The sequence below is a fragment of the Tinamus guttatus genome, unplaced genomic scaffold (genome assembly GCF_059628265.1).
Source record: "Tinamus guttatus ecotype Peru unplaced genomic scaffold, ASM5962826v1 Tinamus_guttatus_pri_ptg000125l, whole genome shotgun sequence".
NCBI classification, from domain to species: domain Eukaryota; kingdom Metazoa; phylum Chordata; class Aves; order Tinamiformes; family Tinamidae; genus Tinamus; species Tinamus guttatus.
This window is the reverse complement of record NW_028288659.1, coordinates 7,328,170-7,354,256: the sequence shown is the minus strand read 5'-3', so window position 1 is coordinate 7,354,256 and position 26,087 is coordinate 7,328,170. Positions and strand designations below refer to the sequence as shown.

At 40.5% G+C, this 26,087-nt stretch overlaps 1 protein-coding gene across 2 annotated transcripts; it reads left to right on the top strand.

Moving 5' to 3' along the window:
* The first annotated feature begins 7,770 nt into the window (after positions 1-7,770).
* On the top strand, positions 7,771-24,330 carry NT5DC3 (5'-nucleotidase domain containing 3). 2 transcript variants are annotated; one of them, XM_088521588.1, is made up of 14 exons: positions 7,771-7,936; positions 10,700-10,884; positions 12,969-13,043; positions 13,416-13,471; positions 16,402-16,492; positions 17,468-17,605; positions 19,083-19,173; positions 19,436-19,538; positions 19,675-19,776; positions 20,736-20,817; positions 21,177-21,263; positions 22,439-22,579; positions 22,878-22,942; positions 24,022-24,330. In XM_088521588.1, exons 1-14 carry the CDS (start codon positions 7,771-7,773, stop codon positions 24,281-24,283), a joined length of 1,644 nt encoding a protein of 547 aa, XP_088377714.1. In that variant the 3' UTR covers positions 24,284-24,330. The 2 variants fall into 2 exon arrangements, with proteins under 2 accessions (XP_088377714.1, XP_088377713.1); XM_088521587.1 differs by having other exon boundaries at positions 19,113-19,173; positions 24,022-24,328.
* Positions 24,331-26,087: the final 1,757 nt, after the last annotated feature.

The window sequence follows — 26,087 nt, the reverse complement described above, 5'->3', positions numbered from 1 at the left end:
CCATGTGGTTTTGTTGCAAGATTGAGGCTTCTGACTCAATTTGCGGTAAAATATGTGACTTAAGTCTTCAAAGGTCTTTGTCGTGCTTGCTTCCATTCTTGGAAGGACAGTGGAGACTGAAACATTCACTAGTCTCTTCTGATTCAGTCTCACAGCTTGCAGATGCACAAGAATGGACAAAATAACAGGACTTAACGGCTAAGAGACAAATCAAGTATGTCTGGCACTAGAGTAAATGTATGCAAAATTTTTCTCAGAATAAAGTAGCTATTTTTGAGGAAATCCTCTATAAAGAGAGGATCTGTTTTTATCATACATCTCTTGACTTTGAGATGTTGGTATTCTTTAAAAGAAGGTAAGAATACCTTTTCTTTAAGGTTTCTTTAAATTATAGACTCTGCCTCTTAAAACAGGAAATATCACACAGTTTTAATAAGGTTGCTTTTTAGTTGTTTTTAACTTTGACAAAGCTTTAGTATGGACTCTTGAAGATTGTAACAGTAGATTTTTTTATTTATTTTTTAATATCCAGCCTGACTTTAGGCATAGGAAAAAAGTATAGATTGTTAATTAAAATATTCTGGATTAGAATACCAACTTGAAATATGCACATATATATGTATCCTTTGTGTTACAAAGAGGTGCCTATATAATGTTGCTTGAGTTTTGGTAAGTCAAATTACAATTACAATTTACATATATTCAACAGGAATTTGGTCCAAACTCCCTGAAGACTGCAGTGTGCCAAGCATTCTTTAGCCTTTACAAGCCCAATGGACAATGTGAACATATTCATAGAAAGCTTTACTTTCACATAATCTTTCAATATAATTTCATTTGCTCAGTTAGATTGGTTCAGGCAGACAAAATATCAAAAATAACACTTCTAGAGCTGAACTTTCCATTTACTTTCCTGCATTTAGGAAATATTCTAGTAATTCAATGTTCAAGAAATAGTCTAATAATTCACTTCTATTTCTCCTTTTTATTTCCAGAGATTTGGGGAGAGTGAAAGCTTTCCCTGCTTGCTTGTGCATGAGTTACACTTTGCATGTCAACATTAATCTTTTAGTTGGAGGTCAAGCATAGCTAGCAGGGATTTTAAGTCATCTTAAGAACAGCAAAACGTCAGGGTTATATATAAAGTGTCAAGCAAGAAGTGAAATGTAATTAAGTGTCTCATCTAAATTGTCTATAAATTACTTTTTTTTAATACCTACCTAAAGACTTCTGAAACCTTATTTAAATCTCATAGTCTTTTTAATAAGTACTCTTTTTAATAATTGACAGATTTTCATATTTTTCCTAAGCTCTGCAAATTTATAGTTGATGTTACCTCTATACAGATGTGTCAATGAAGACCTGCATGTCTGATGCCTTCGTTATTAAGTGGATCTGATGTTCTAGACTCTTCTAACGTTTTCCACAAACTCATTGAGTTTGTGAGGGTTATAGGATGAGCGTTGCTCCCTTGTTGGATTCTGTGGCCCCAAGATGAGGCACACCTTGGGAAATACTTCCCTAGCTCCTTGCTGTCCTTGTAGTTCTTTGGTGAGCACCTTTTGTGAATGGAAAAGAAGTCTCAGAAGTGTTTTAAGTGAAGGGGAGGCCAATTTGGCCCATGCTCGCTTTGTCTTTGCAGTGCAGAAATACTGTGCTCTCTCTGAGCTGCTCCAGTCCGGGTTGCTGCAACACAGAGACGTGTGAGCCGGCTTCCCGCTAAATCCCTCTGCACCAGAACCTCTGTACCAGCAGCAGTTTGGAGTAACAGGACGAAGTTCTGTCTGGGCTAATGGCTTGTGCCCAGAGGCAGGTAGTCTGAACTAACAGCCAGAAGCAGGATAAATTAGCCCGTGGCTGCTGCGGCTGAATTAGTTTTCAGATGACTTGGAGGCAGTCCGTGTCCTGGTGACGAGGGCAACCAATGTTTTTGCTAGATGTATACAGGCTGTGCTTCTTGTGGCGTGCGTTATGAAGTTGAGTGTCTAGAATTCAAATGGAAAAAAAAAAGTATTATTTTGAGGTCTGGTACAAAAATACTTCCAGACTGCTTATATTTACTTTGCAGGATCACATTTCCCTTGGACCAGATGCTGGCCAGGCCTATCCCCATCAAGTAACAGGCAGTGGACACTGCGCTGAACAGCACTAGCAAAGACCAACCATGGGCTCACTGATGTCTCCGGTAAGATCACTCCTAAGTAGATACACACTTTGCAATGACATTATTTTCATTAAGTGACAGTGATTAAAGTGAACCTTCCATTTTACATGTTATCATGAGTACAAAATCAGACTGAAAGCTAGAAAGTCAGCAAGTAGTTATCAAGCGTATGTCTTTAGGCTTACTTATTTTTTTTTCTTCTTCTTGACAGGGTGTTCCCCAAACCACAGATTTCCTGTGCCACTTTGAATCCTATGGAAACATGTTTACAGTCCTGGCAAGTTGTTATTACACCTGATGTAATGGCTGGAATATTGCACCAGAACTCAGATGGTGAGGTCACTGCATGGTAACTCTCCTCCACTCTCACTACCAGGAAATCTCATAGCTTGTCGGGATTAAATTTCTTGTTTGGGGTGTTTGGGAAATACCAGGCAGAACCAAATGGTCAGAATCTCCTTTACTCAGTCATTTCTTTTTCAGTTTAGCTGTGTATGTCATGAAGAATGAAAAAGAACTTGAAAAAAATGTATCTTTTTTTTTTTCCTAATGGAAAAATACCAATTTGTAATAATCTCTGTTTTTGTTCTTAAAACATAAGTTCTCTACTGCATACAAATGATTAAAATGCAGGCCATACTAATGCTCTCCTACTAAAGTTAGAAATCAACAGGGTGACATCCTGAGCTGTATCTTATTTAAATTACCTAATTAAAAGAAGTTATATTTAGCACTGGTAGCTTACTCGTCATTTCCAGAAAGACTCTACAATAGCATTTCTTTCAAAGCAGCAACGTGCTCTTCAGTACATTGCCTTGCAGGATTATCCAAATAGTTAAATAGATGAGTGTATAATCAAATGGCAAAATCAAAAAGGGGAAAAAAAAAAAAAAAGGAAAAATCATTAAGCTTATTGTTGAAATAGGTACTGTGAGAATTATTGTGATAATCTCAGTTCTTTGCTTGTTTGTAGTGCTACGAATGGACATAAAGGACTGAAATCAGACATGACAGAGGTTTATATATAGTTTTCCTTCATTCTTAATGAAAACAATACTTTGTATAGATATGAATACTAAGTTTCCTTAAACTGAAATATTCGAAGAACATGTGGTTTAGAAGGCCACCAAACTCTGAAATTAAATTGCTGTGTTGATGAGTTATCAGTTTCACAAAGCTCTTGCCATTCAACAGTAACAGAAGGAAAATAATGTTCACAGAAGTGAAGTACACGGGAAGGCACAGGGTTCAGAATAGATTCAGGCCTGGGGAGGAGGAGGAGAGCTGTGTAAGGTACAGGTACTGGAAAACTGGAGAGACACTAAGAGGATGCCCTTCCAAAGGGGAGTGTGATGGCTGAGAGTCATTATGAGTGTCTGATGGTTCTGTAGTGTCTTAAGCAAAATAATTTTGATAAACACACTTAGGGAGATTTATGCAAACTGACATAACATCAAGATGGAGAAAATAACATCTCTCAGAACCTTTTTAAGGCAATAAGAAGGAATTTTGATTCTTTTACAAGAGATTTTCTGTGTAATTTTTTGCTCGGTCTCTGCTCAGTCCAAGATTGTTCATCCCTGTAATAAATCACTCTCTGATACAATCTGTCAGCTGCTTTTATTGCTTACAAAGTGGTTCTACTTGGAATATTGTACCATGGAAGCCTAAATAAGACACTGTCAGCTTTCCTATCATTGCATTTAATTTGAATGTGTTTGGATCTTAATGAATTGCAGAATCTGTTAGCCTAGTCCTACTTTTAACTTAAATACTCTACCAGCTGATTAAAAATCCCTCCTGCATTTGTCTGAATATAGGTGCACCTTTACTAAGGTAGCAGTTTTTGAGGTGTTGAGCGCTCTCAATCACAGCAGTGAGTAGGAGCTGACAGTGCTGAGCAGGCTGCAGGGGGATGTGCATGTTTCCCCTATGTAAACAAAACTATGAAAAGCAAAGAAATTACCTCGTGGTGTAATTATAGATCTGATTTGTAATGCATGCTACATGTGAAACATCTAACAAGCTCTCAGAGGTGTCTTATGCATGAACATATGGAGATCACATGGTATCTATGTCCTGAACCTTTGACAGTGTTAATAGAATTGATGTTTGTCAGCTGAGGAGAGTCTGTGGTCTCTGTTTGAATAATTCCCAGTCACAAAATTCAGTCAAAATTAAAACGTTTATTTGTTTATTGTAAAATTTTGTTTCTTTCAAAGGAAGTTCTGTATTTTACCCCTGCTTTACACCCAGTATAACCCCACAGGCCCTGACCAGGAGAATGGCAGATATAAATCAGGGTAGATGGTATATACGTAACACTACTGCATGACTTTTTACTTTACAAGTTGCCTGCTGTCTCTTGCTCTCTTCATGCAGTAAGCCAACCCTTTTAGATTCTTGGAGGACTATCCTCTAAGGACAAATCTCTCCAGAACTTATTTTATTTTTAATTTTTATATATCTTCTTTTGTATATATATGTCTTTATATGTGTATTTTATTACCAGCTATATCTAAACACCTTTCTCTTTCAATTTGTACAATACAAGAGTCAGAGGTGTGCTAAATTCTGCAAATATCTGAGGGGAATCTATTTGTTTGCTGTGTAAAGTAGGGGATTTCTGTGTGTTGTCACCCTACAGTTAGGGTCGCTTGGCCTGATCTGATTAAGAAGGAACATTTAAAAATATCTAGGTCTGCAGGATCAAGGTATTTCATTTTAAGTGCAATTTTAGAAGAAATGTAGTTTGAATTCCTCTTACTTCTATATATTGCATTCTGTTTATATATGTATATATTTAAGAGGGACTGTGTCCTCACTGTCTCCTCTGGACAGAAGGAATTTCCATGCACGCCAGTTTACATTGCTACATTTTTTTTAATATTTGAGCAATTAGGGTCCAGTAGACAAAGGAAAGAGTCTAAAGTGATTTAAAAAATATTTGTGAACCCCATCACCTCATGTTTTATTTCCTTTGGGGTTACTTTTTTTTTTTTTTGTGAATAATCCATTGGCCTTAGTGTATCTTTGTGCAGAAGCAAACATACTAAGAAGGTTGCTTTAGCTAGCAGCATTACATAAAGCATTTTCTAAAAAAATTTACATCACATAAAATACATCAAGTAAATACCAGCCTTGCAAAAGCAGGTTGCCTCAAGTGCAGAGAGAATGATCTTTGAGAACTCTGGGATTAAACATTTGCGCACACATGTACCTTTATACACAAGATTAGTCTTGGCTACGTGGGGAGCAAACTGCAGCCTTTCTGCAGCAAAACCGAGGCTTTTTACTTAGACCAGTAACAGTTTTCATATTCAGGACCTCCACTTTTGCACATGCATGCAGGTGAAGCAAAGGTACTATCACTCTAGACTAACATTGTACAGAAACATAACTGAGCATGGAAGCTCGAGGCCTTTACTCACTGAGTGGCACATCAGGCTATAGAGCACTGTTTCTGTTTAAAACAAGTTAATTAATGCTGGTATTAATTAATGCTTAATGCTGGTATTGCAGTAAAGGAACTTTTATTCATGGATTTATCCATATGCATAAATCCATGGATATTTGCTTTTGCTTAAGACAGAACAGCAACAGCTCCATTGACTGATGGAAACAACTTCTGTTACTGCTCTTTTTTTGAGAGCATTTCCCACAAACCTTCCTTGGGAATGGCTCACCTACAAACATGGTTGTTCACAATATTTGTATTATTGGTACTTGGAGACCAGTCTGGACTCCCTTACTGTGTTCAGAGAACAATGAGCCTTTTAGCATTGATTTCCATTGAATTGCACCTGGGATTAATTAGCCCAATAGTCTAGAGTAAAGTAATTGTCCAGTTCTAATGCATTTTTATTTTGTTAAAGGTGATTAATTAGGAGTCTACAGTACCCTACAAGTATGCCATGAATCCAGAATGAGTTTTCACTGAGTCCCTAATTTCCCAGGGAATGTGTACACACACACACACACACACACACACACACACACACACACACACACACACACACACATTGTTTTACATTGAAAACCTTGATAGTAAAAGGTACAAGGGAGTCTCAATTTTTTTCTGCCTCAGATTTGTAGCAAGATACTTTTGGAATAGCTTTCTCTCACTGGGATGGTCAGAGAAAGCACGTGACTGTTACTTGAAATTCTGTGAAGCCTTCTTTCCTCTTGCCTTGTGTCTTTTCTGTAAATGTCAACCATCTTAATTTCCCTTTGCTCCCACAATTTATCTGCATAGATCTGTAAAACAAACCAGAATTGTATACTGCAATAACATAGGAGTGGGGGTCAGGTGCTGTGGAAGTTGTTGCTGTTCGCAGTAATTCAGAGTCTGGTAAGTCCATAGGGTATCAAATTTTCAGCAATCACAATTTCAATGTCCATCAGAAACTAGACTGAAATGGGAAGGATAGAGCATGCAGTTATCCACTGACAAGATGTTTTTCTTTTAGTTTCTTGTGTTTATGTTTTTTCCTATAAAAGGTGGGTATTCGTCATAAAAACGAGAATACTCAGAGTAATATTTTTGTCTGATCCCCTTTAGATTTGCATAGGACTACTGAAGGTTCGAGATATATAAGGGAAGAATCGCTGAGTAACTTTCAAACATAAGTGACAACCTGGCATGTGGAGGAACTCCCTAGTACAAGAACAAGTCTCTAGTATAGAACAAGTTATGTTTCTGTAATGGAAATGAGTATTTTGCTTTTTATTTTTGTGAAGGTTCTGAGTGCTGTAGAATTCTGCCTACGAAGCTGTAATCTCTCCATGGAGAAAGTGGGTCTGGTCTTGGTTTTTGTTTGCATATTGTCTAGCATCCTTTTTACCATACTTGCTTATGCTTACTGACTTCTCAGAAGGCTGCTGCTTCTGTTGAGGGCCTTCACAGGGACAGGGGGGCCTCAAAACAGCACTTCGACTGCTGTGGTTTTAAGGGCATTATTTATACTCTGCAATGATATTTCACATTGAGCTTGTAGGGTGAACTTAGTTTGGTCCCTGATCGGCAGAGGCAGGGGTCTGAGGCACTTCTTGGGCTCCTAACACAGCTTGTGGAACTGTGTTTCTGCTGGGGCTGGTGTCCATGAGGAAGGACTCCCTGCTGGCTCCCGGCAGCACTGGGCCAGGGTGGAAGTGTGATGTGGGTGTTCAGCTCCCTCTGCTCTGATGCACCTGAGGCAGCTGGTGATAAAACAGAGCCCAGGGTGATGGCTGGATGGCAAGTTGCTTCCTGGGACTGGCATTCTGCAGGGGACAGGCTGGACAAGGTGGCCTCCACCCGCGGTCGCTGAAGTAACACAGGGCTCTTCCTCAGGAAGCCGCTTTCGGATGAGCCCCCATCCCCTCAGGGGGTCCAAAGGGGGAACGAGCCCGATGGAGGCCGGCGGCGACAGCGGCTCCCCCTGCTCCGCGGCACCGCGAGCCGCGCTCAGGGCCGGGGGCGCCGCCAGCACCTGCCGCCCGGCGCCCTCCGCCGCGGCCCTGCCCGGGAGCGCCGTGGCCGCCCCGTCCCCGTCCCGCCCCGGCGGGGCGGAGCGCGAGGAAGTGACTTCAGGCGGCGGCGGCGGCGGGAGCGGGCGCAGCGCAGCATGGCAGCGGCGGCGGCAACGGCGGCGCGGGCGGCGGCGCGGCGGGCGCGGGCGGGCGCCGCCGCCTTCTGCAGCGCGGCGCCGCAGCAGCGGCGGCAGCCGCCGCCGCCCGACATGAAGAGCTACCTGTGGTCGCGCTACCGCGAGGCCAAGAGGGCGAGCAAAGGTGAGCGCGGCGCCGGGGACAGAGGGCCCCGCGCGGCCGCTTCGCCTCCCTGCGGGCCGTGGCCGGCGGTGGCCGGCAGTGCCCCTTGCCCCGGCGCTGCCCGGAGCGCGGCAGCGTGGCGGGTGCTCTGTGGCCCGCCGTGCGCCAGGCCACGAGCGGCAGGACGGACCAGGGCTGGGACGGGCTCCCCGAGGTGCAGCAGTGATGGGGAGGCCCCGTCCTGCAGCCCGGCACGGCGGGAAGTTTGGGGTCAGGCAGCGCTCGCGCCCAAAGAGCTGTCCGGAGTAGCGCGTCCTAGGGACACCGAGGCGGGAAGCAGGGGCCAGCTGGTTGTCACCCGAAGGCCATGGAAATTGCCACCCAAAAATGGGATTGGGCAAATTGTGGGAATACTTGCCCTCCTTGGAGAGCCCCAAGAGCGGCTTCTCCAAGGAAGCGTCGTGTGTCCCGTGACATCTTGGGGAATATGTTCATCTCGCGTGTCTGAGCGTCTTCTAAAAACATACATTATATCATGTCCTTATCATGCCGTGTCTGAAGGGGCTTGGGCATGAACCGGGGCTTTGCTGAGCTGGTCGTTTGCAAGAATGAAATGGCAAGGGCATTTCAGAAATAAATAAAATAGATAAAACTGTCACCATGTCAAAGACTGCCAAAGAGTTCTCTGAGGCTTTGGAGGGTGAGATAAAGTAAAAGGAAGAGGAGAAGGGATACCTTTTATTTTCAGTTTTTGTTTCCTTTCCTGTTTTGGGGAGTAACTTTTTCCAAACCCTGCTCAAATAGTACTTCAGACAGAGGCTAGAGCACAGAGTAGTAATAGCAAGAGGAATCAAGGCTGTGAGTGGGTGTGGGTTAGAGAAAAAAGAGTGTTTCTAACATAACTCAGAGTATTTTTGTCTGTTACCACCTAACTACCAGAGCGGGTTTGACAATCCGACCTTTCATTTTGTTACAGTGTTAAGATGACAAATGTGTCCTGATTTTGACCCAAGGATTATAGCACTTGGAATGCTGTCCGCCAGCCAAAATGTTTAATAGCTACAATTTGCTTATACTGTCCCTGTTTGCAGGCAGCTATTAAGTCATTGTATTTATATGAGATGTCTTGATTTCTAAAATAGTTGTTGATTCAACAGGCTGCACAACTGACACTGGAAAAAATGCTTAAAATGCAATTTAAAATGAATGTTGTGACATGACTTTGGTAGTTCATAAAAACTAATGTTAAGACTTCTTGTATTCAATTAAATTCTTAATGGCCTTTTTTTATAGAATAAGAAACTTTTCCACAGTAGTGGTGCATCAGATTGCATTTTAATGTTTTTCATGATGATACCCAAGTGAACAGAATGTTGGTCTATTGTTTTGCCATAATCAGTGCCTGACAAAAGTAGAAGCTTTTGGTTCGACTGAGCTTATTTTATTAAATCCTCTGAAATAGTCGTTTGATATAACTTTTCATATTACATTCAGTGTAATAGGTATCTGGGATCTCTTTCAGAGACATCAGCTCTCTTTCTGAAATCAACTTTCTCTGCAAGTGTCTTAGTATTGTATCTCATTGTCAACACTGCAGCAATGGAATTAAGATACTGCTTTTACAGAAGAAATGTTCTTTCCCTTTCTATGAATAGGCCAGAATGTGGAAAATTATCTTTTTAGCAAATCTCGAGTACTCAGACCTTCCTGCCTGTTGAGCTTGTTTCTTCCCATGGTGGAGCATGCAGTCTGTTTGTCCTTAGAGCCAACGGTGTTCAGATGCACCTGATCGCTTCCTTCTAAGCTTATTTGTAGAAGGTAACAAAGCAAAGCATATTCTCTTCAGATTTTTCCCTTCCAACTGCAGATTTAAGATGAAAACTCTTCTTTTTCTCACTCCCAAAGAAGGCTTGCTTGGAAGAACGTAACTAAATCAGAGAAAGATAGTATATGGGAAGGAAGGAAAGGAGCACTTCCTCATGTTTTATGATTCCAGGGAAGTAACCGTTGGCTCTCTGATACCACTCTTGCAAGTTATCTAAACAATGTTACTTTGGTCTTAAAATTATTTAATAAATTGTGGTTATATGTGATTATTCTTAATTTCTTGATAATCATTTCAAGCAGAAATGCCAGGAGAAATATACTTGGAAGTAATTTAGTCACATTAGGTACATGTGTAGGCAGTAAGTGGAATATTTTCAATTTCCAGAATATTTTTAGTTCTTTTTTTTGGGGGGGTGGCTGATAGGCAGCATAGTAGCATGCATGTAGGTTTTTTGAAAAATAGAATAATCACTTAAATCTTACTTGAGTTGAAACTGAATAACATGATAACTTTGAAGTGATTGAGCAAAGGAAATTAAAACCAAAAGCTCCCTTCTATCAGTTCTGCTTCTGACACAGAAGCTGGCCTAAATAACGAGAGGAGAAAATTCATTGTCAAAATGAAGGCATAAAATAAAAAAGTATTAATGGAGATGGCAAAAATGCATGTATTTGATCTGGGGCTCTTTGCTGAGCATGATTCTGAAATGCCCACCCTCTAACTTTTCAAACAGAAGTGTGCTTTAGATAAAAGCTGTGGGTCACCAAGTTAAACAAGGGACAGCACTTTCAGTAGCATCAGATTGTTAAAGGTTAGCTGGTGTGGTTAGTGTGAATCAGTCTGATAGTCTCCCATCAATATTTGTCTGTGTTTAGAAGTGGCTAATGTTTTTTTCTTTATTTACTTAAACTATCAGGCTGGCATAACACTTTTTTCATTTTCTTTCCTGTTCCCAGAGTTAGTTCCTTCAATTATGGGTAACATGCTGAATCCTGATGCAATTTTTTCAAACAATGAAATGAGCCTGTCGGACATTGAAATTTACGGCTTTGATTACGACTACACCTTGGTCTTTTATTCTAAACATCTACACACGCTGATCTTCAGTGCTGCACGAGATCTTCTTGTTAACGAGCACCGGGTGAGTGAAACAAATGAATAGCAATAGGTCTTTATGAATAAGGCGTATAATGAATAATTTCTACCTGGCAGAGGCTTAGCTCATCTCTTCATGCCTTAGTCCCTGCCCTCCCAACAGCAACGTGGTTAATTCAAGCTACAGTTTTGGGCAGACCGGTTTGGCATTTGTTAACCAATAGTATTTCTTTAACCTGACTGCCTGTTATTGCGGTCACCCTAATACAGGAAGCTTCAAGGTTGATGGTACCGTGTCTTATCTATTCCTGAGAGTGCAATGATTAATTTCCACATGGAATCTTTTTAGCCTGACTTCTTAAGGGGAAGAGAGACATTTGATTGTGCTGTGTGCTTGTCAGGTGCTCTGTATGATTTGGGCATTTCAGCTAAGGTACCTAGAGGGGCAGAGGTTGGAAGGATGCTGCCTTCGTGGTTGGGTACAAACCCCTAAGTGATGGTTTAGCTCCACAGGCCTCTAAAGGGGAGCACTGATCTGCTGCCTGGCCGAGCTGCGTGTTTGCATCGGTGACCGGTTGACGTCCAAATAGCTTGGAACTGGTTACTGCATGGTTTAGGGATATGGGAGGTTACTGCGTGGCAGGAAGCAGGGAGGGAGATGGGATGTGAAGAAAACTGAAGGTATTACAGAGAGAGAGACTGAAGAAAATGTGGAGGTTGATGCACCATAGGAATTGTAGAAAGTTAAAAGGCAAAAATCTGTAGGTTAGTTTATCTAGTTAAATTACTTCTGTACAACCTACATGTGAATGAGTGGTGCTATTCTACTTTCATGTTTCAATCCAAAGGTTGAGCTATATATAAACATCTATAAATATCTCTGGAGCAGCAAACAAAACCTCATGGACTCTGCAAGCACACACCACTAGACCCCACCCTGAAATTTTGTCATATCTGGGTAGCAATTTTCATAGAACATGTAAATAAACTTTATTAATACTATTTGGTTCTTGTAAAATCAGACATTATGGTAACAGAAACAGTCAAGTTTGAGTATTGGAGATAACCATTAAAACAGTGCTCAGTCTTTACTATTTGAATGAATGCAGGCAATAATACCCCTCAAAATTTTTGTCTCAATTAGAATCTCTTGTTTGCTAGTGAACGAAACTATGGTTACTTTTTGAGACAGCATGAGATGGTCATTTCCTACTGGAACTGATACAGAGGCTGTATTTTTCATTGAAGCTAGCCTCTCTAACTGCTTATGATATTCATGTTTTTCTTGCCTTTAGCATTAGGAAATGTCTTTAGATGGTATCGATAGCCTGTTATGACTGTTAGAGTCAGTCTGAAGGTGACCGATTTTGGTCATGGCAGTGTAATCCGATTCATCTGGATTGCAAAATGCAGTGTAGGAAGCAAGGAATTTTGAAGTCTCTAAGATAATAAACATAATTTAATGATAGTCTCAGAGGTGGCAGCAACTATTCAATCCAAGTTCTTTTGAACTCGAGATTGCCCTTTTCTTATGTATGAGCCTTTTGCTGCCTTATCTGGGCTGCTGTTTCAGACCAGGTACATGCATTCCTACTAAGAACAGGGGAGGGTAAACAGAGTGCAAATTTCATCATTATTTTGTTTGGTTTATGAGCCAAGAGAGTCTTCTTTTCTTGCACGTATTGGCCTGCATTCAAGAAGGTAGCCTTCAATCAAAATAAAGTGAGAATGCCAAGCCTGCAGAAATTTGGAGGAGTCAACTAAATTTCCGTGTTCATACTTAATATGGCCTTATTAGGCATATGTGGTACAGCGTAGTCTTTAATTGATCACGTGCTGTGGCCTTCCTTTATATTTTTTTTGTTGTGTCCCTTTCCTGCTTCAAGACACCGGTCCAGTCTACACATCTTCCCCTCAGTTTTAGGCTTTTGATGCAGTTCTTCAATCAAATTTAGTAGCAGCTTCTGTGTTTTCTGGAATGAGTAGTGAGGAAGAATGCTGAGAAGCTGGGAGAAACAGCTGTTTTCTCTAATTCTAAAACTCAAGCCTTTCAAGTCCTTCAGAATCAAATTCTTGATTTGCTTGTATGTTAAGATTTTAGACTAAGACCATTGCCTTTTTTTTCCTTAGTATCCTGCAGAAATAAGAAAATATGATTATGATCCCAGTTTTGCAATAAGAGGACTTCATTATGATGTACACCGGGTATGTATAAATAACTTTGTGATGAGTTCTGTAGTGCTGAAAACTTAGCCAAAGAAATAAGTTGTCTTTTTCCTCCCCCCACGAATAATGCAACTTTAGAGTGCAAAAGAATAAATCTAAGCAGGCCACTGTTATTAGAAAAGGATATTTCTTCATGGCTAATCTCAGATCATTGGACAGTGCATTTTCTTAGTGATTAGTAAGCCCTGGATAAAAGCTATTAATAAAATAACTGTGAAAGCTGTGAAAGAAGTGGAGTTAAAGATGATCAGCCAATCTGGATCCAGAAACATATGTTTTTGAATTATTTAATGTCAAATAGCTGACATGAAAGCTGTCTTTTTTTTTTTCTTCTTCCCTCTCTCCTCCCAGGCTTTATTAATGAAAATTGATGCTTTTCATTATATTCAGCTGGGAACAGTCTACAGGTAGGTAAAATTATTGCCTATTTATAATGCAAACGTACACCCTTACACAGTCTTTTTTTTTTTTGTCTCCTAGTTGCTTTTATTACTGTACATTTTAGGTTTGCATTAGAAACCAGACTGAGAAGCATAGACAGGAGTGAACATTGCGGTCTTACTGGAAGGGGTGTCTTTGCACTGCTGTGTACCTGCACACTCACACATCTAGTGACAGATACAGGAGAGCTGGTGCCCCAGGCCAGAGCTGGCGAAGATGGCAAGCTGGAGGTCACATAGTGCTGACTTGTTTTGTTTCTGGATGTTAAATTGTGCTGGAAGACATCTAAAAATACCCTGATGACTTCTCTGCTCTTGTTTTCTAAGTAAACAATTGTCACAGGGCTCCCGTTAGCGTAACTACTGTTCTTGCACAGATACCTCCCGTCCTCAGTCCCTAAAGGACTCTTCCCAACTAGAGTAATGAATACAAAGTAATTGCCCATGAAAACGTGTCTATGAGGATATAAAAAAATTAACTCTTACAGGATAGTCTTTATTTTAAAAGTGTAAGTCTGGAGCAGGCTCTGTGCTAGCACTTTACTGAGCAAATTTTCAAATCAGGATGTTCCTGGGTGTGTAGGGTGAATGGTATAGTCCCATAACTATCTTTGGAGATGAGCAACTTAAGAGGCAACTAGGTCAGTCTGGCGTATTGGAAAAATGTCAAATTGTTAGAATAAAGGTTAACCAAAGTAACCAGAGATGTGTTTATGAGTAGAGGTTTGTAATGGAAATGCTATGATAGTATGAGTAAAGAGTGAATGGAGAGGTGTAGGTGTGAAAGCACAGGAAGAAATGATAGAAAAAGGAATAAAAGATTGGCAGCTGAAGGCAGCACCTGGGGCATCAAGATACGAGCACATCTACCCACTGCTTGTCCAGATAGCCCTGGAGGGGGAGCAGGAGGAATGCCTTGGGAGGAGATGGCAGGTGCAGCACTGGTGGGAATGGAGCTGGAGCACAGCCCCGTGGACGGGCAGTAGGTGAGCGGTGCTGTTGGCTTGGGACTGGCAGAGTGGGGCAAGGTGAAGAGGCAAAAGGTGCCAGTCACTGTCAGCGCGTGGTGCAGGCCCATCCAAAGCCAGCACGTGGCAAGCAGTCAAGAAGGCTTTGGAAGAGGTGCTGAAACTCGCTGGGTAGTTGTTGCCGCTTGTCCTTGATGTCTCCCAAAGTGATTCTGGACAGGCTGCTTGCTCAGGCGTCTTGGTGCTTGGCAGCGTGAGAGAGAAAGAGAGAGAAACCACCATTTCATTCGTATACTTTCTCCATCTGGCTTAAAGCAGATCCCCTTTCCCTCTGAACCTAATACTGAGCTTAGCTACATTAGTTGGAGCATATCTCTAGTTCTCAGTTTTAACCTTGCACCTGCTGTGTATGTTGATTGTACTGAAAGTAGCAAGAAAAACTTGCCTAACGACATCTATCGATGCTTTGAATGGGATAAAATAAGGTTTGTGTTGATACAGCTGGACTGTGAACTGTAAAAAAGACATTGGGTCTTTTGGCAAAGCTCATCTTCAGCTTTGTATACACAGTCTTCCTTGTTCTCTGTCTTTCACAATTGTCTGTTGTCCTCTGCTGATTTGTGCTTGAACAACTCCTCATCTACAAGAGTTTTCTCTGTTAATATTCAAATTCCACTTGGCCAAGCCGTCTGCGGGTTAGAACATGAGTCAGGCCTCCTCTATTCTGTCTGTATTTCTTGGTATACATTTAATGTTTTGGTAACATTTCTCTTTGTTTCCTGCTGCAAAGTGGGTGACATTGAATAGTTGTGTGTGTTGTTGCTGATTTTTTTTTAATATATAGAGATATTTTGTTTGCAAGACTTGTGGATGGGGTGTCCTATGTACAGTAGCACAGAGCTATGTACAAGTCAATATAGCGCTGAGATAAAAAGAGTAAAATAGCAACTCTGCTATTCTAGCAGTTCTGGGGAAGGTTGTGTATTATGCCCTTGCGCTGCAAAGAGAGCATAAGCTCTTATCACTTTAAGAACTGGGTTTATTCATTTCTCTTTTAAAATGCATCGTCTTTACGCAAGAAAGGACTGCAAAAAATGTCAAGCAGCCTTGGGAAAGGGAATTGGATATCTGTTCTTCATTCATGTTCTTAATTTTTAAGCAAAGCATCGCCCCCTCCACCCTACTTCTGGGTCCTCTGATGAGGGTTACTGTCTGCAGTATTTTAGATGCTTCAGTACAAGATGCCTGATACTGTAAATAATGATTAAAAAAGAAGTCCTGAAACGAAAGACATTATTCTCATATTAGCTAATATAAGAATAGTTAATAACAGAATATCTGTGGACAGATGATGTCTCTCCTTGTACTCCATCAGTTGTTAAACTTTTATATTTTAAGTGTTTGTCAGCAATCCTTCACATAATCTAAAATTTTGGGGAGTTGAGCTGTTGATAGGTTTTAGAAGAAATTCTTGTTTACATAGAGGCCGTGTGTGTTTTCGTTTTTTTTTTTCCCCTTAGCTTTTCAAGGTCATGCTGCAGAATAATCTGGTTTAAACACTATCACATCATCTATGCTTTATGAAACAAAGGCAGAGTGGGGAATTACTTTGTGTTAAGAAGCTGGAAGCTCTAACTGCTTATAAACCCTTGAGGCAGAGTTTCAATGGAGACTAATTAGTTTTTTTTTTTTTTTTTCCTTAAGAAAGGAAAAAGAATTTAAAATCGGAATGTGTTCCCTGTGCGTCAGCTTGTTAAAGTGTTGTCTTGTAAGTAAAGGCACTGTCTTAACTTACACACCAAAGTGTTCTAAGATATTATTGGTATTTTAAGAAGCACAAATTCAAGTGTTATGCAGTCAGGCTTCTGTTCAATAATTACTTGGAAATTTTGATATGACTTTTGAACTAAAGCTAATGTTGCTTGCCAGAGGCCTCAGCGTTGTCCCAGATGAAGAAGTCATTGCGATGTATGATGGTTCCCACGTCCCCTTGGAACAAATGAGTGACTTTTATGGAAAGGTAAAAACACAAACTACTCTTTAAAAAACTGCAGAGAAGGCTTGATTTTTATTTTTTGACTCACATTTTAATCTTGCTCCTACTAACGGGTATATTTTGTCAGTATGCGATTGACTTATGGTGTTAGGTAGTGTTTGATCCTTCTCCCTTTTATTCCTTTTTACTATGCAGGGAGAGATCCTTCATTCTGTTGTGCATGTCCTTGCTCTTACTCTAAAGAAATAAAATGAGAATTCCCAAATCTGGTCTCTCTAGCAGCTGAAGTTGTCCAGGACGTGTCTGGCAATTGTCATGGGGTGCTTTGGTCTCCAAGGAGCTATTCTTTCCTTGATCTTAACCAGTATACAGTCTTGAGGAAAGATGTCTAGTTGTTCTCTGTGTATGTAGTCCCCCTCTTCTTCAAGCACTTGGTTTATGTTTATTCCTGTACAGTGAGCTCAGCCTTATTTTTGTGAAAATTAACTGTAGCTACACCTTTGTCAGACTGTAAATCTTTTCTTTCATTCCTGCTTCATTTTTCTTTGTAAAATCTTACTTTTTTTTATCTCTTGTTCAAGGAGGCAAGATATTCTGCAGCCCTTGTCATTATTTCACTTACTCAGAAAGCAAACAAAAAATACTCCTCATCTTGACCATTTTAATACCCAATGAAGAGGTCTCCCAAGCTTTTTATTGACTTTTAGCCGAATGCTAGATTTTACATTGTTTATGAATTAATATGCTTTAAAAAATCTTAATGATAAATATTAAAATAAAGGTAAGTATTTTTGGCATTATTGTATTGAAAGCCTGTTTAGTTCAAACAGAGTCCAGAGCCAATGAAAATAGTGTTGGCAGAAGCAGAATATCTGCAAACTAGCAGAAGTTCGAATATTAAATAAACAAACATTCATTTAAGTTCACTAAATAAACAGAAGGGTATTGTAATCCTGAGCTTTTTCTCTTTTTCCCCCTTTCTTTCCTGTCCCTCTGTAGAGCTCCCAGGGAAACACAATGAAGCAATTCATGGATATCTTCTCCTTGCCAGAGATGACACTACTCTCATGTGTAAACGAACATTTTCTGAAAAACAACATAGACTATGAACCTGTTCATCTGTACAAAGATGTCAAGGTATTAACTTGGAAGTTTGGGTAAACATTTGTGAATCTTCTCTACGAGCACTTTAGGAAGCCTCCACCTGCTGTGTCAGCTTCAGTCAGATATCTGAGCATTAGTTTTTGTATAGAATTATTCCTGTTGAACCATAGGAACATAAACAAAATAATGGCACGCCTTGAAAAAAAGGCAGAGTACTTTGGAAATTTGCTTTAAAGTTGATGTGTTCTGGGATACTGTGCTTTTTGTAGACTTGAAGGGAATGGGAGGAAAGTGAAGAGGCTGTCATGTTGATGGAGCATCTCTTGTTTGATATTTTTAGGTCTACTTTTCTTACTAGCAGGAAATATAGGGGGCTGTGGGGAGTTCTAATATGAACATTTCTCCTGCTACCTGTGTATTTTCACTAATATATAATCATTTACTGTCTTTTGCTTCTGGTATCTCTTCCATCTGCTTCCCTCACTTCCTTCCCTCAAAAGTTAAATGATAGTGACGAGAGGATTTTTGTCCTCTTGATTCCTAAGGATGTAGCCTACAGAGGGGATAAAATTGTCATGGTTATTTAAGTACAGATAGGTCATGCCCAGGTACCTTAATGGTGTATCTGTCTGCACTACTTTCTGTTCAAAACACATTTCACAGTGTCTTATTAACATCTCTTAAACGTGTATGTTTTTTATGTCTATGTGATACTCTTGAAGGTTGAATTTCTCCCTTTCCCAAATAGGTCAGGCCTCAATAAACTCTTGAATGCTCTTTCCATGCCTACTTGTGTAGTGTCAGAAGGCTTCTCAAAGCTTTAGCTTTTAGCTTTTGTGGTTTCTGCTGAAGTTCTGTAGAAGCTTCTGTGTTTCTAATTGCTCAGCATTACCTCTGTTTTGGAAGCCCCATGGTGGGATTTGGTGAGAATTCATAGGACTTGAACCTATTTAAGTGCCAAAATGGCAGCACGACTGTCTTAAACAAAGGAGCCTGGTGCAGAGCCAGCTTAGCAGAGCTGCCAAATGAGAGGTCCTGTGGTTCTTTTGCTTAAGCATTTAGCTTCTTTAATCTGTTCATAAATCTTTCTTGTTTAAGCGTCAGGTTATTTAGGAGTGATCGTAATCTGGAAACTTTTTTTTCCCTTTTGCTAGAGGAAGAGAAGGTGTTTTGCTCCAAAGGTCATGAGAAATCGGTGACGACTCTGCTTTTGCTGAGGGCTTTCACCCCACTTCACCCCTCTGTGCTCTTTTGCAGTCATTGCATAAGGCATTCCCTGTGCTATGGAGTTCTGTACTCCCCAAAGCCTGAAGTTATTTTCCTGGGGGATAAGCTTGCTCTTTGTCTAGTCGTGACGTCTACATAATTAATAGCGTATTATGTTTCTTTAAATCCAGAGGTGTAATCCAGAGAAAGTAATTGTTATAAAAGCAAACTGCTATAATTATGTGGTGGGCATGGTTTATATAATTGAAAAGTTTTTGATTGTTTGTTTGGCTTTTTAAAAAATTTCTTTCCTGCTCTGTTGCTTTCTTTACAGGATTCAATCCGAGATGTCCACATCAAGGGAATAATGTACAGAGCAATTGAAGCAGATATTGGTAAGTACTGATGAGATCACCTCTCAGCTTTTTTATTGGTGTTTTTTGTTTGTTTTCTGCACAGTAGTATAGTGATCTCTATGGCTTCTTTATATAAGATTGCAAATTCTAAATTTTAAACCTTGAAAGAGGTATTTCTTTGTGTTTAAGGTGCGCTTTTAAAGTTATAAGCTAGTGCTCTGAACTGTTGACTGTACACAGGAAAATATTCTCTTGAATAGCTGCTGCTGCTGTTAATATTCTCTTTTCCCAACCCCCACAGAGAAATACATCTGCTATGCGGAACAGACTCGGGCAGTGTTGGCAAAGCTGGCTGATCACGGCAAGAAGATGTTTCTCATCACAAACAGTCCCAGCAGCTTTGTGTGAGTGAACAGTTGCTGTTCAGCTAAAGACTGTAAAGGAGGAGGAGGAGGATGAGATATTGATGTGATTCGTTATATTGTATAGATACTGCCCTGCTGTTATGCCCCACGGTTAATATCCCTCTATTCTTTTTAGGGACAAAGGCATGAGGTTCATAGTAGGCAAGGACTGGAGAGATCTCTTCGATGTTGTCATTGTTCAAGCTGATAAGCCAAACTTTTTCAATGATAAACGAAGGTGGGTGTTGAGTAAGAACGATTCAAGCAATTTATTCCATACAAGGCTATAGAGCATGTTATGAAATACTTTAATTGGATGCAATCTAAAATTAAATTGTATTTGATGAAATTCCTTTTAGGGTTGTGATAGAACACAGACACACCCAGTTTTGAAGTCCAAATATTATCATTTCTTTTTTGAGGAAGGGGCAGTAGCTATTACAGGCCTACTCGATTGAGTTATTGCCAAAGAACTCTTCTAACATGGTTAGCCTGAATTTTGGTGAAGTTAATTCCTTTCCTACTTGGAGAAATTTTGGTACCTTTCAGAATCGGTCCCCATTTCTGGAAACATTATTTACTACTTCTCTTTTGGATTAGTTATAAGTGTTATATAAGAATAGACTGGCTACTAGGCTGGAGTCTTTCTACTATCTCTTCAGTTCAATTAAACACATTTATGATGTGTGTGCTCTACTTTGACATTTGAAAAGACACCTTTATGCATATGTATGACATATGGTGCATAAGGTGGGATAGAGGTGAGATTTTTTTTTTCATTACCCTATATTTTTGAGAAAGAATTTATGGCTGTTTTTTCTCCCCTTCCTCAGATGTGTAAAATCCTTCTGCTTTGTGCCTATAAAATGAGGTCCTGAGCAAAATATCCTTTTGTTCTTGTCATGTTCTCTTCTTTCTTAACAACAGACCATCAGCACTGTTCTTTCTGTCTTAGTTCTCCACGGTTGTTCTCAAACTCTGTTAGAGGTGCCATCAATATACTGGATAGAAATGCTTTTTTACCTGGCTGAAGCTGATGGAGCTTTGCTTTTTCAGGCTTCTACAAAATGTTCACATGTTATAGGGCATGTTTTTCATTTAGAAGTTGAATAGTTTTGATAGTAGAATTCCAGTCTCCTCCTAAGAAGTGACAGGATTTCTACAGGTATGTGACAATTCTATTCAATTCTGTTGTAGACCCTTTCGGAAGGTAAATGAAAGAGGAGTGTTGCTTTGGGACAAAATTCACAAATTGCAGAAAGGCCAGATTTACAAACAGGTATGACTTCGCTAAGCTTTTATTTCAGTACAAATCTAATACTTATTCCCTAAAACCTAAAGCTTCTTTAGCTGTCATAAAGGTTTTAAGAGTAGAGATATTACTTAAGAGGATTATTTTCACAATTAAATAATAGTGCAGATTCATTGCTGGTAACGTACGTGTGTGGTTTACTTGCCTCTTAAAGTGCACATTGACACACAATCATGTTACAAATCACAGGTTCTAAGGCAATTTCAGTAATACTTAAATTAAGAGCGATATTCTTAAAATATTTTTAAATGTGTATTGACTGCTTTTTCATGTCTGTGAATGGGCAGTTACATGCTACTACAGTGTGCAAAATGCTCTTTCTGCAGGGTAACTTGTATGAGTTTCTCAAGCTTACTGGCTGGAGAGGTTCTAAGGTTCTGTACTTTGGGGACCACATTTACAGTGACTTGGCAGTAAGTAGTTTACCTTTCATTAAATAACATAAAAATATTTTTATTCTTTTTCCCCTCTCCCTCCCCCATTCAATATAATACTCTCTCATTTGAGATTTCTGAGTGTGACAGAGCTTGAGTTGGTCATTAAGCCAGCGTGCTTTTCTCGCAGCTAAAGCAATTGATCCCACTAAAGGCTGACCATATTTTCCACCTTACTTGTAGCGCTTAACTTGTTTACACACCGAGCCCAAGTTCTTGTTCCAGCAGATACTGGCTGTGCCAGATGTAACGGAGCACAAACATGGATATCCTAACAAACAGGATGTGGCAGAAATGGATGACACTTACTACCAGCTGTAGTAAGAGCTGAATCATCTTCTGTTTTGAATGACAGGAGGTGATCTTCCTGTCACTAATGATAAACTTTCTTCCCAAGATCTTACTATAATTCTTAGCCCAGCTATCCAAGTTTTTTCATACTACTTTACAGAAAAAAAAAAGTACTGTTAATTATTACCTCGAAATAAGTTGCCACTGCTCAAGTCTTTTGTAATTGACTGCCTGTGAAAGCCTGGCAAGATTTTCCTTTTACACGAGTGATCATCAGCCTTTTCCAAGCTGTGGTATCATGTTTCAACGGAGGAAAATGTCAACATCTTTCCCTTGCTAAGAAAGTAATTAAGCATATGCAGTGGAATTAAAAAAAAAAAAAAAAAAAAAAAAAAGAAGTGTGGGCGCTTCAGCTGACTGAGAGCTGAGGAGGAGGGTGGCAGTTCTGTCCTCCTTGGGCTGACGGAGCGAAGAGCACAGGTAGCAGCTGCCTCAGTTTTCCTGGGAGGAGAAGCTTCCCTAGCTCCTGATCTAGACAGACCCAGGGTAAGGGTGCAAGAGCGGCATCCCAACGTGTGGTTTCCTGCAGATACTTCTGACTTCCTGCTCTCTCTTTTAAACCTAGTGAGTGAGGGCTCACTTGCAAGGGTTTGGATGTTCTTTGTTCTCTCGGTCCCAAAGTGGGGGATTTGGAGCTTATTCTCAAATCCACTGCATGTTGGCTCCGTTCACGTCCCACTGCTTAATATTTCTGCTCATACATAAGAAGCAATCAGTTTAATACCCTGTGGGATAAAGGGTGTTCAAACTCTGCCTATGTCTTTGAGGACTAATACTTGTGTTTTGTAATTCTTGGTAAACAGGATTTGACCCTGAAGCACGGCTGGCGCACTGGTGCGATAATTCCCGAGCTGCGATCAGAGATTAAAATCATGAACACAGAGAGGTACATTCAAACCATGACCTGGCTACAAACCCTGACTGGATTACTGGAACACATGCAGGTTTGTCCTGCGTGTGTGTGATCGGTTCTGTGTAGCAGAAGGGATACAGCAAAGTTTCCAAATCCTGGACGTTGGCCCTGTTTAGGCCTCCCCAGTTTGACTGTAGATAAACAAACACAAATGATGATCACCCTGGATTGATTATGGCCTTTGCTTTTTTAAAATACATCTGGGTAACTCCCATATAACGATTTTTGAAGTGTTGTTCTTGTCCTGTCAGTTGATGAAGGTTTGTTAATGGAAAAGTTCACTTGCCAGGGCATCCTTAGTTACTTGTCATCTGCATTTTATGTTCCAGGTTCATCGTGATCCTGATTCACAAATGATTTTAGAAGAATGGAAGAAGGAAAGAAAGGATATGAGGTAAGAAATGGGAGATCGAGTATTTGCAATGTGCATTGTGGTTAACCAAGTCTTCGCCCATGTTTTTCACAGCTTCCTTTAGAATTTCTCTCTGTCCCTGATCTATATTCCTCAGTAGTTACCACCCTTGCAAAATTAATTATATAAAGCAATATTCTACCTATGGCTTGCACAGCTCTTGTCCCTCTGATCCTTCGTGCATATGATCCCCCTCTCCCTGTTCTCTTTCTGCAGAGCAGATGTTAATTTTCTGCATGAAAGGGTAACGTCAGGCCTAATGATACTCCTTCTCTGTTCAGTTCTCCCGTCCTCTGTTTTGTTCAGCTGTCACCATTGATTACACAGCTTAATTTCTACATGAAGGAAATATCACTTAAATCACTTCTTTACCCCCTGCTTTTTTTTGTGACTTTTTCCTGTTATTACAAGTAATAGAAAACTGGGACTGAGTTTAGCAGTGGGTTTCTCACAGAATAGGTGGCAGGACTAAAACTCATAGAATATTGAGGGAGCACTCCCTAAATACAGAGTGTCTGAAGGCCACTGTTGGAAAAGATGGCAACAGTGCCAACACCAACCTTCTCCATGGAGAGCAGGTAGAAACAAATAAAATGAGAATGATACTTGGCAGTGACTAGTAAAAAAAGTTAATTCCAAGGTGTGTGTAAACTTTTTGTGTATGTTAAGACAAATCTTTGCATGTTTTTAGCCTTATATGTCTGGGACAAATGGATAATAATTTGGATTAAAATGGAGAAGGAAGCTTTTTTTCACAGTCTTTAGAAATGAAAGCCTGAGATACCATGATTCCAAAGTCGGAAGCAGCTTGCCACTATTTTCAGTGGGAGAAATGGGAAGCTTCTCTGTTCACTGCAATAAATAGACTGGGCTACATGTAGAAAACTTAAATGATGTGTTTAGGTGGAGTTCAATGGCAAGAGAATAACTCACAGATAAAATAATGAATTGATTAAAGGAACTTCAGATTCTGGTACTTCAGAATCTGCTTTGGATTCTGGTAGAGATGTGTACAGATCTGTTCCCTTCATTCTCCTTCTGTTTTTTCTTTTGGGGGACAGGGAAATGAACAAGAATTTCTTCAACGCACAGTTTGGAAGCTTATTCAGAACCGATGAGAATCCAACTTACTTCCTACGACGCCTGTCTAGATTTGCTGACATCTACATGGCATCGCTGAGTTGCCTCTTGAACTATGAGCTGGATTACACGTTTTACCCCCGACGGACTCCTCTGCAGCACGAACTGCCAGCCTGGTCCGACCAGCCGTGCGCTGGCGCGTTCAGAGTTCCCTTCCTCCAAGAGACAGTTCAGATCAAATGAGCACTTGGCTGATTTGCTCCAAAATGGGCAAAGATACGCATAGGCATTTTTCCTTTTTTTCCTGAATCTGGCTGTATTTTCCTTAAGTCACTTAAATCTATTATCTTGACGTAGATGCACCTCATACTTGTTCTCAGAGCTGGTTTTGCCTTTCCCACGAGCTCTTCTTACAAACAGAAGAGATGCCAGACTGCCAAAACAGCAGCGGCCTGGGAGGGAAGGCCGGCCGTGTGTTACGCGTTTGTTCTTGCTCGCTTGTTCGTTGGAGACTCCGTCCTACAAAAAGCCTTGTGGCTTACAAAAAACACGGATGTGCTCCCTCCCGGCCCCGCTCAGACAGAGCTCTGCATTACGAGACTCAAAGGCAGCGCTAGTCTTAAGCAGAGAGATGCAGCTACTGGCACGGTGGCACGGAGAGCGCTGGTGCGGGCGCTGCTCCGGCGAGGGTGTCGCTGGTTCCCGGCCTGGGTGGGCCCAGATTTGAGGGCATCCCCGCTGCGCTGCGGTGCCGGCAGCACAGGCAGGCTCGAGCTGTGTTCCCTTCTGCACCTTTGCTGTCTCTGCTCGGCTTTAGATGGACGTGAGCTTAATTCTGAAAGCGTGGCTAGAAAGCTGGGATGCTTCCGCTTCCTCGTGTTGACCTTTAGACACCTTTCTTTTTAGTTTCCAAGACTCTTTAAAGTACCTACTCTCTGAGAATGAAGCCATTTCAAGAGGTCTCGCACTGTGCGTTTGGAAGCTGAGGCTGAAATCTGTCAGGCTTTAGTTAGGACAATTATCCTAAACGCTGCTTTAATTTTTGTTTTTCAAACGGTGTCTTAGAATGGTATGCAATGCAGCTTTGCCATTCCCTGGGGTAGATGGTTTTTTCATACAGCCTTCAGGAATTTTTTTACATTTTAAAATGAACACGCACAATGGACAAACGAGTTGAAAAAAACACCTGAGAAGATGCAAACTGGGATTCTGCAATTTCTCACTCTGATTTTTCTTGCTCAAACCCTCATAGCTGAATTGGAGTGGTAGATGTTTTGCATCAAGCAAAACAGTTTTGTCTGTGCAGATTAGAGGCTTTATTGAATTTCTCTGATTATAGGAAATGCAGGAACACAAGTTTTGTGCAGCCTGATAACGTTCCAAAGAGTTGAGCTGATAATTGTCTTTTTTGCACAAGGAAAACACTTGTTGTGTTTCCTCCAACAGGCACTTTATGGAACTGCTATATAGTTATTTTTAAACAAAGATGCTTTCCTTTCTCAGTGTCGAAAGGAAGCAGAGGTTTTCTTTTTAAACTGGTGCTTTCCACCCCGGCCATTTTAGAATACATGATTTGATTAATCGTTTTCAAATTCTAGTTATTAAAGGCTCTATTTTCGAAAGCCTATAATTAACAAAATAGCACGTGCTATTCTTCATTTCCTTTTAGGGCATAACTTGCTTCCTACAGTGACTGTCAGGTAAACAAACTTTTGCTGACCAAAAGTTTTCTTCTTTGTTTGCATTTTTTAACCTGTCGGTATTTGTGTGCACAGATCTGTATTGAATTTCATAGGCAATATCTTTCGTATTTTTAAAAGCATGCTTGCAAGATAAAGAATGTACTTTAATCTGCACAATTTCATAAGCAGTTTTCCTGTATGCTTGAAATCAGTCTGAAGTCCTCCAAGGTTATTGCAATTTTTTGTGTGTAGTTTTCTTGCAGTTGGAGTTCAAACCTGACATGCAGCTCTCCGGGGTGTGTGCGGGTGATCAGGCAGATGAACATACTTGAAAGGAGTAAGTTCATGTGACAGCCCTGCTGGGC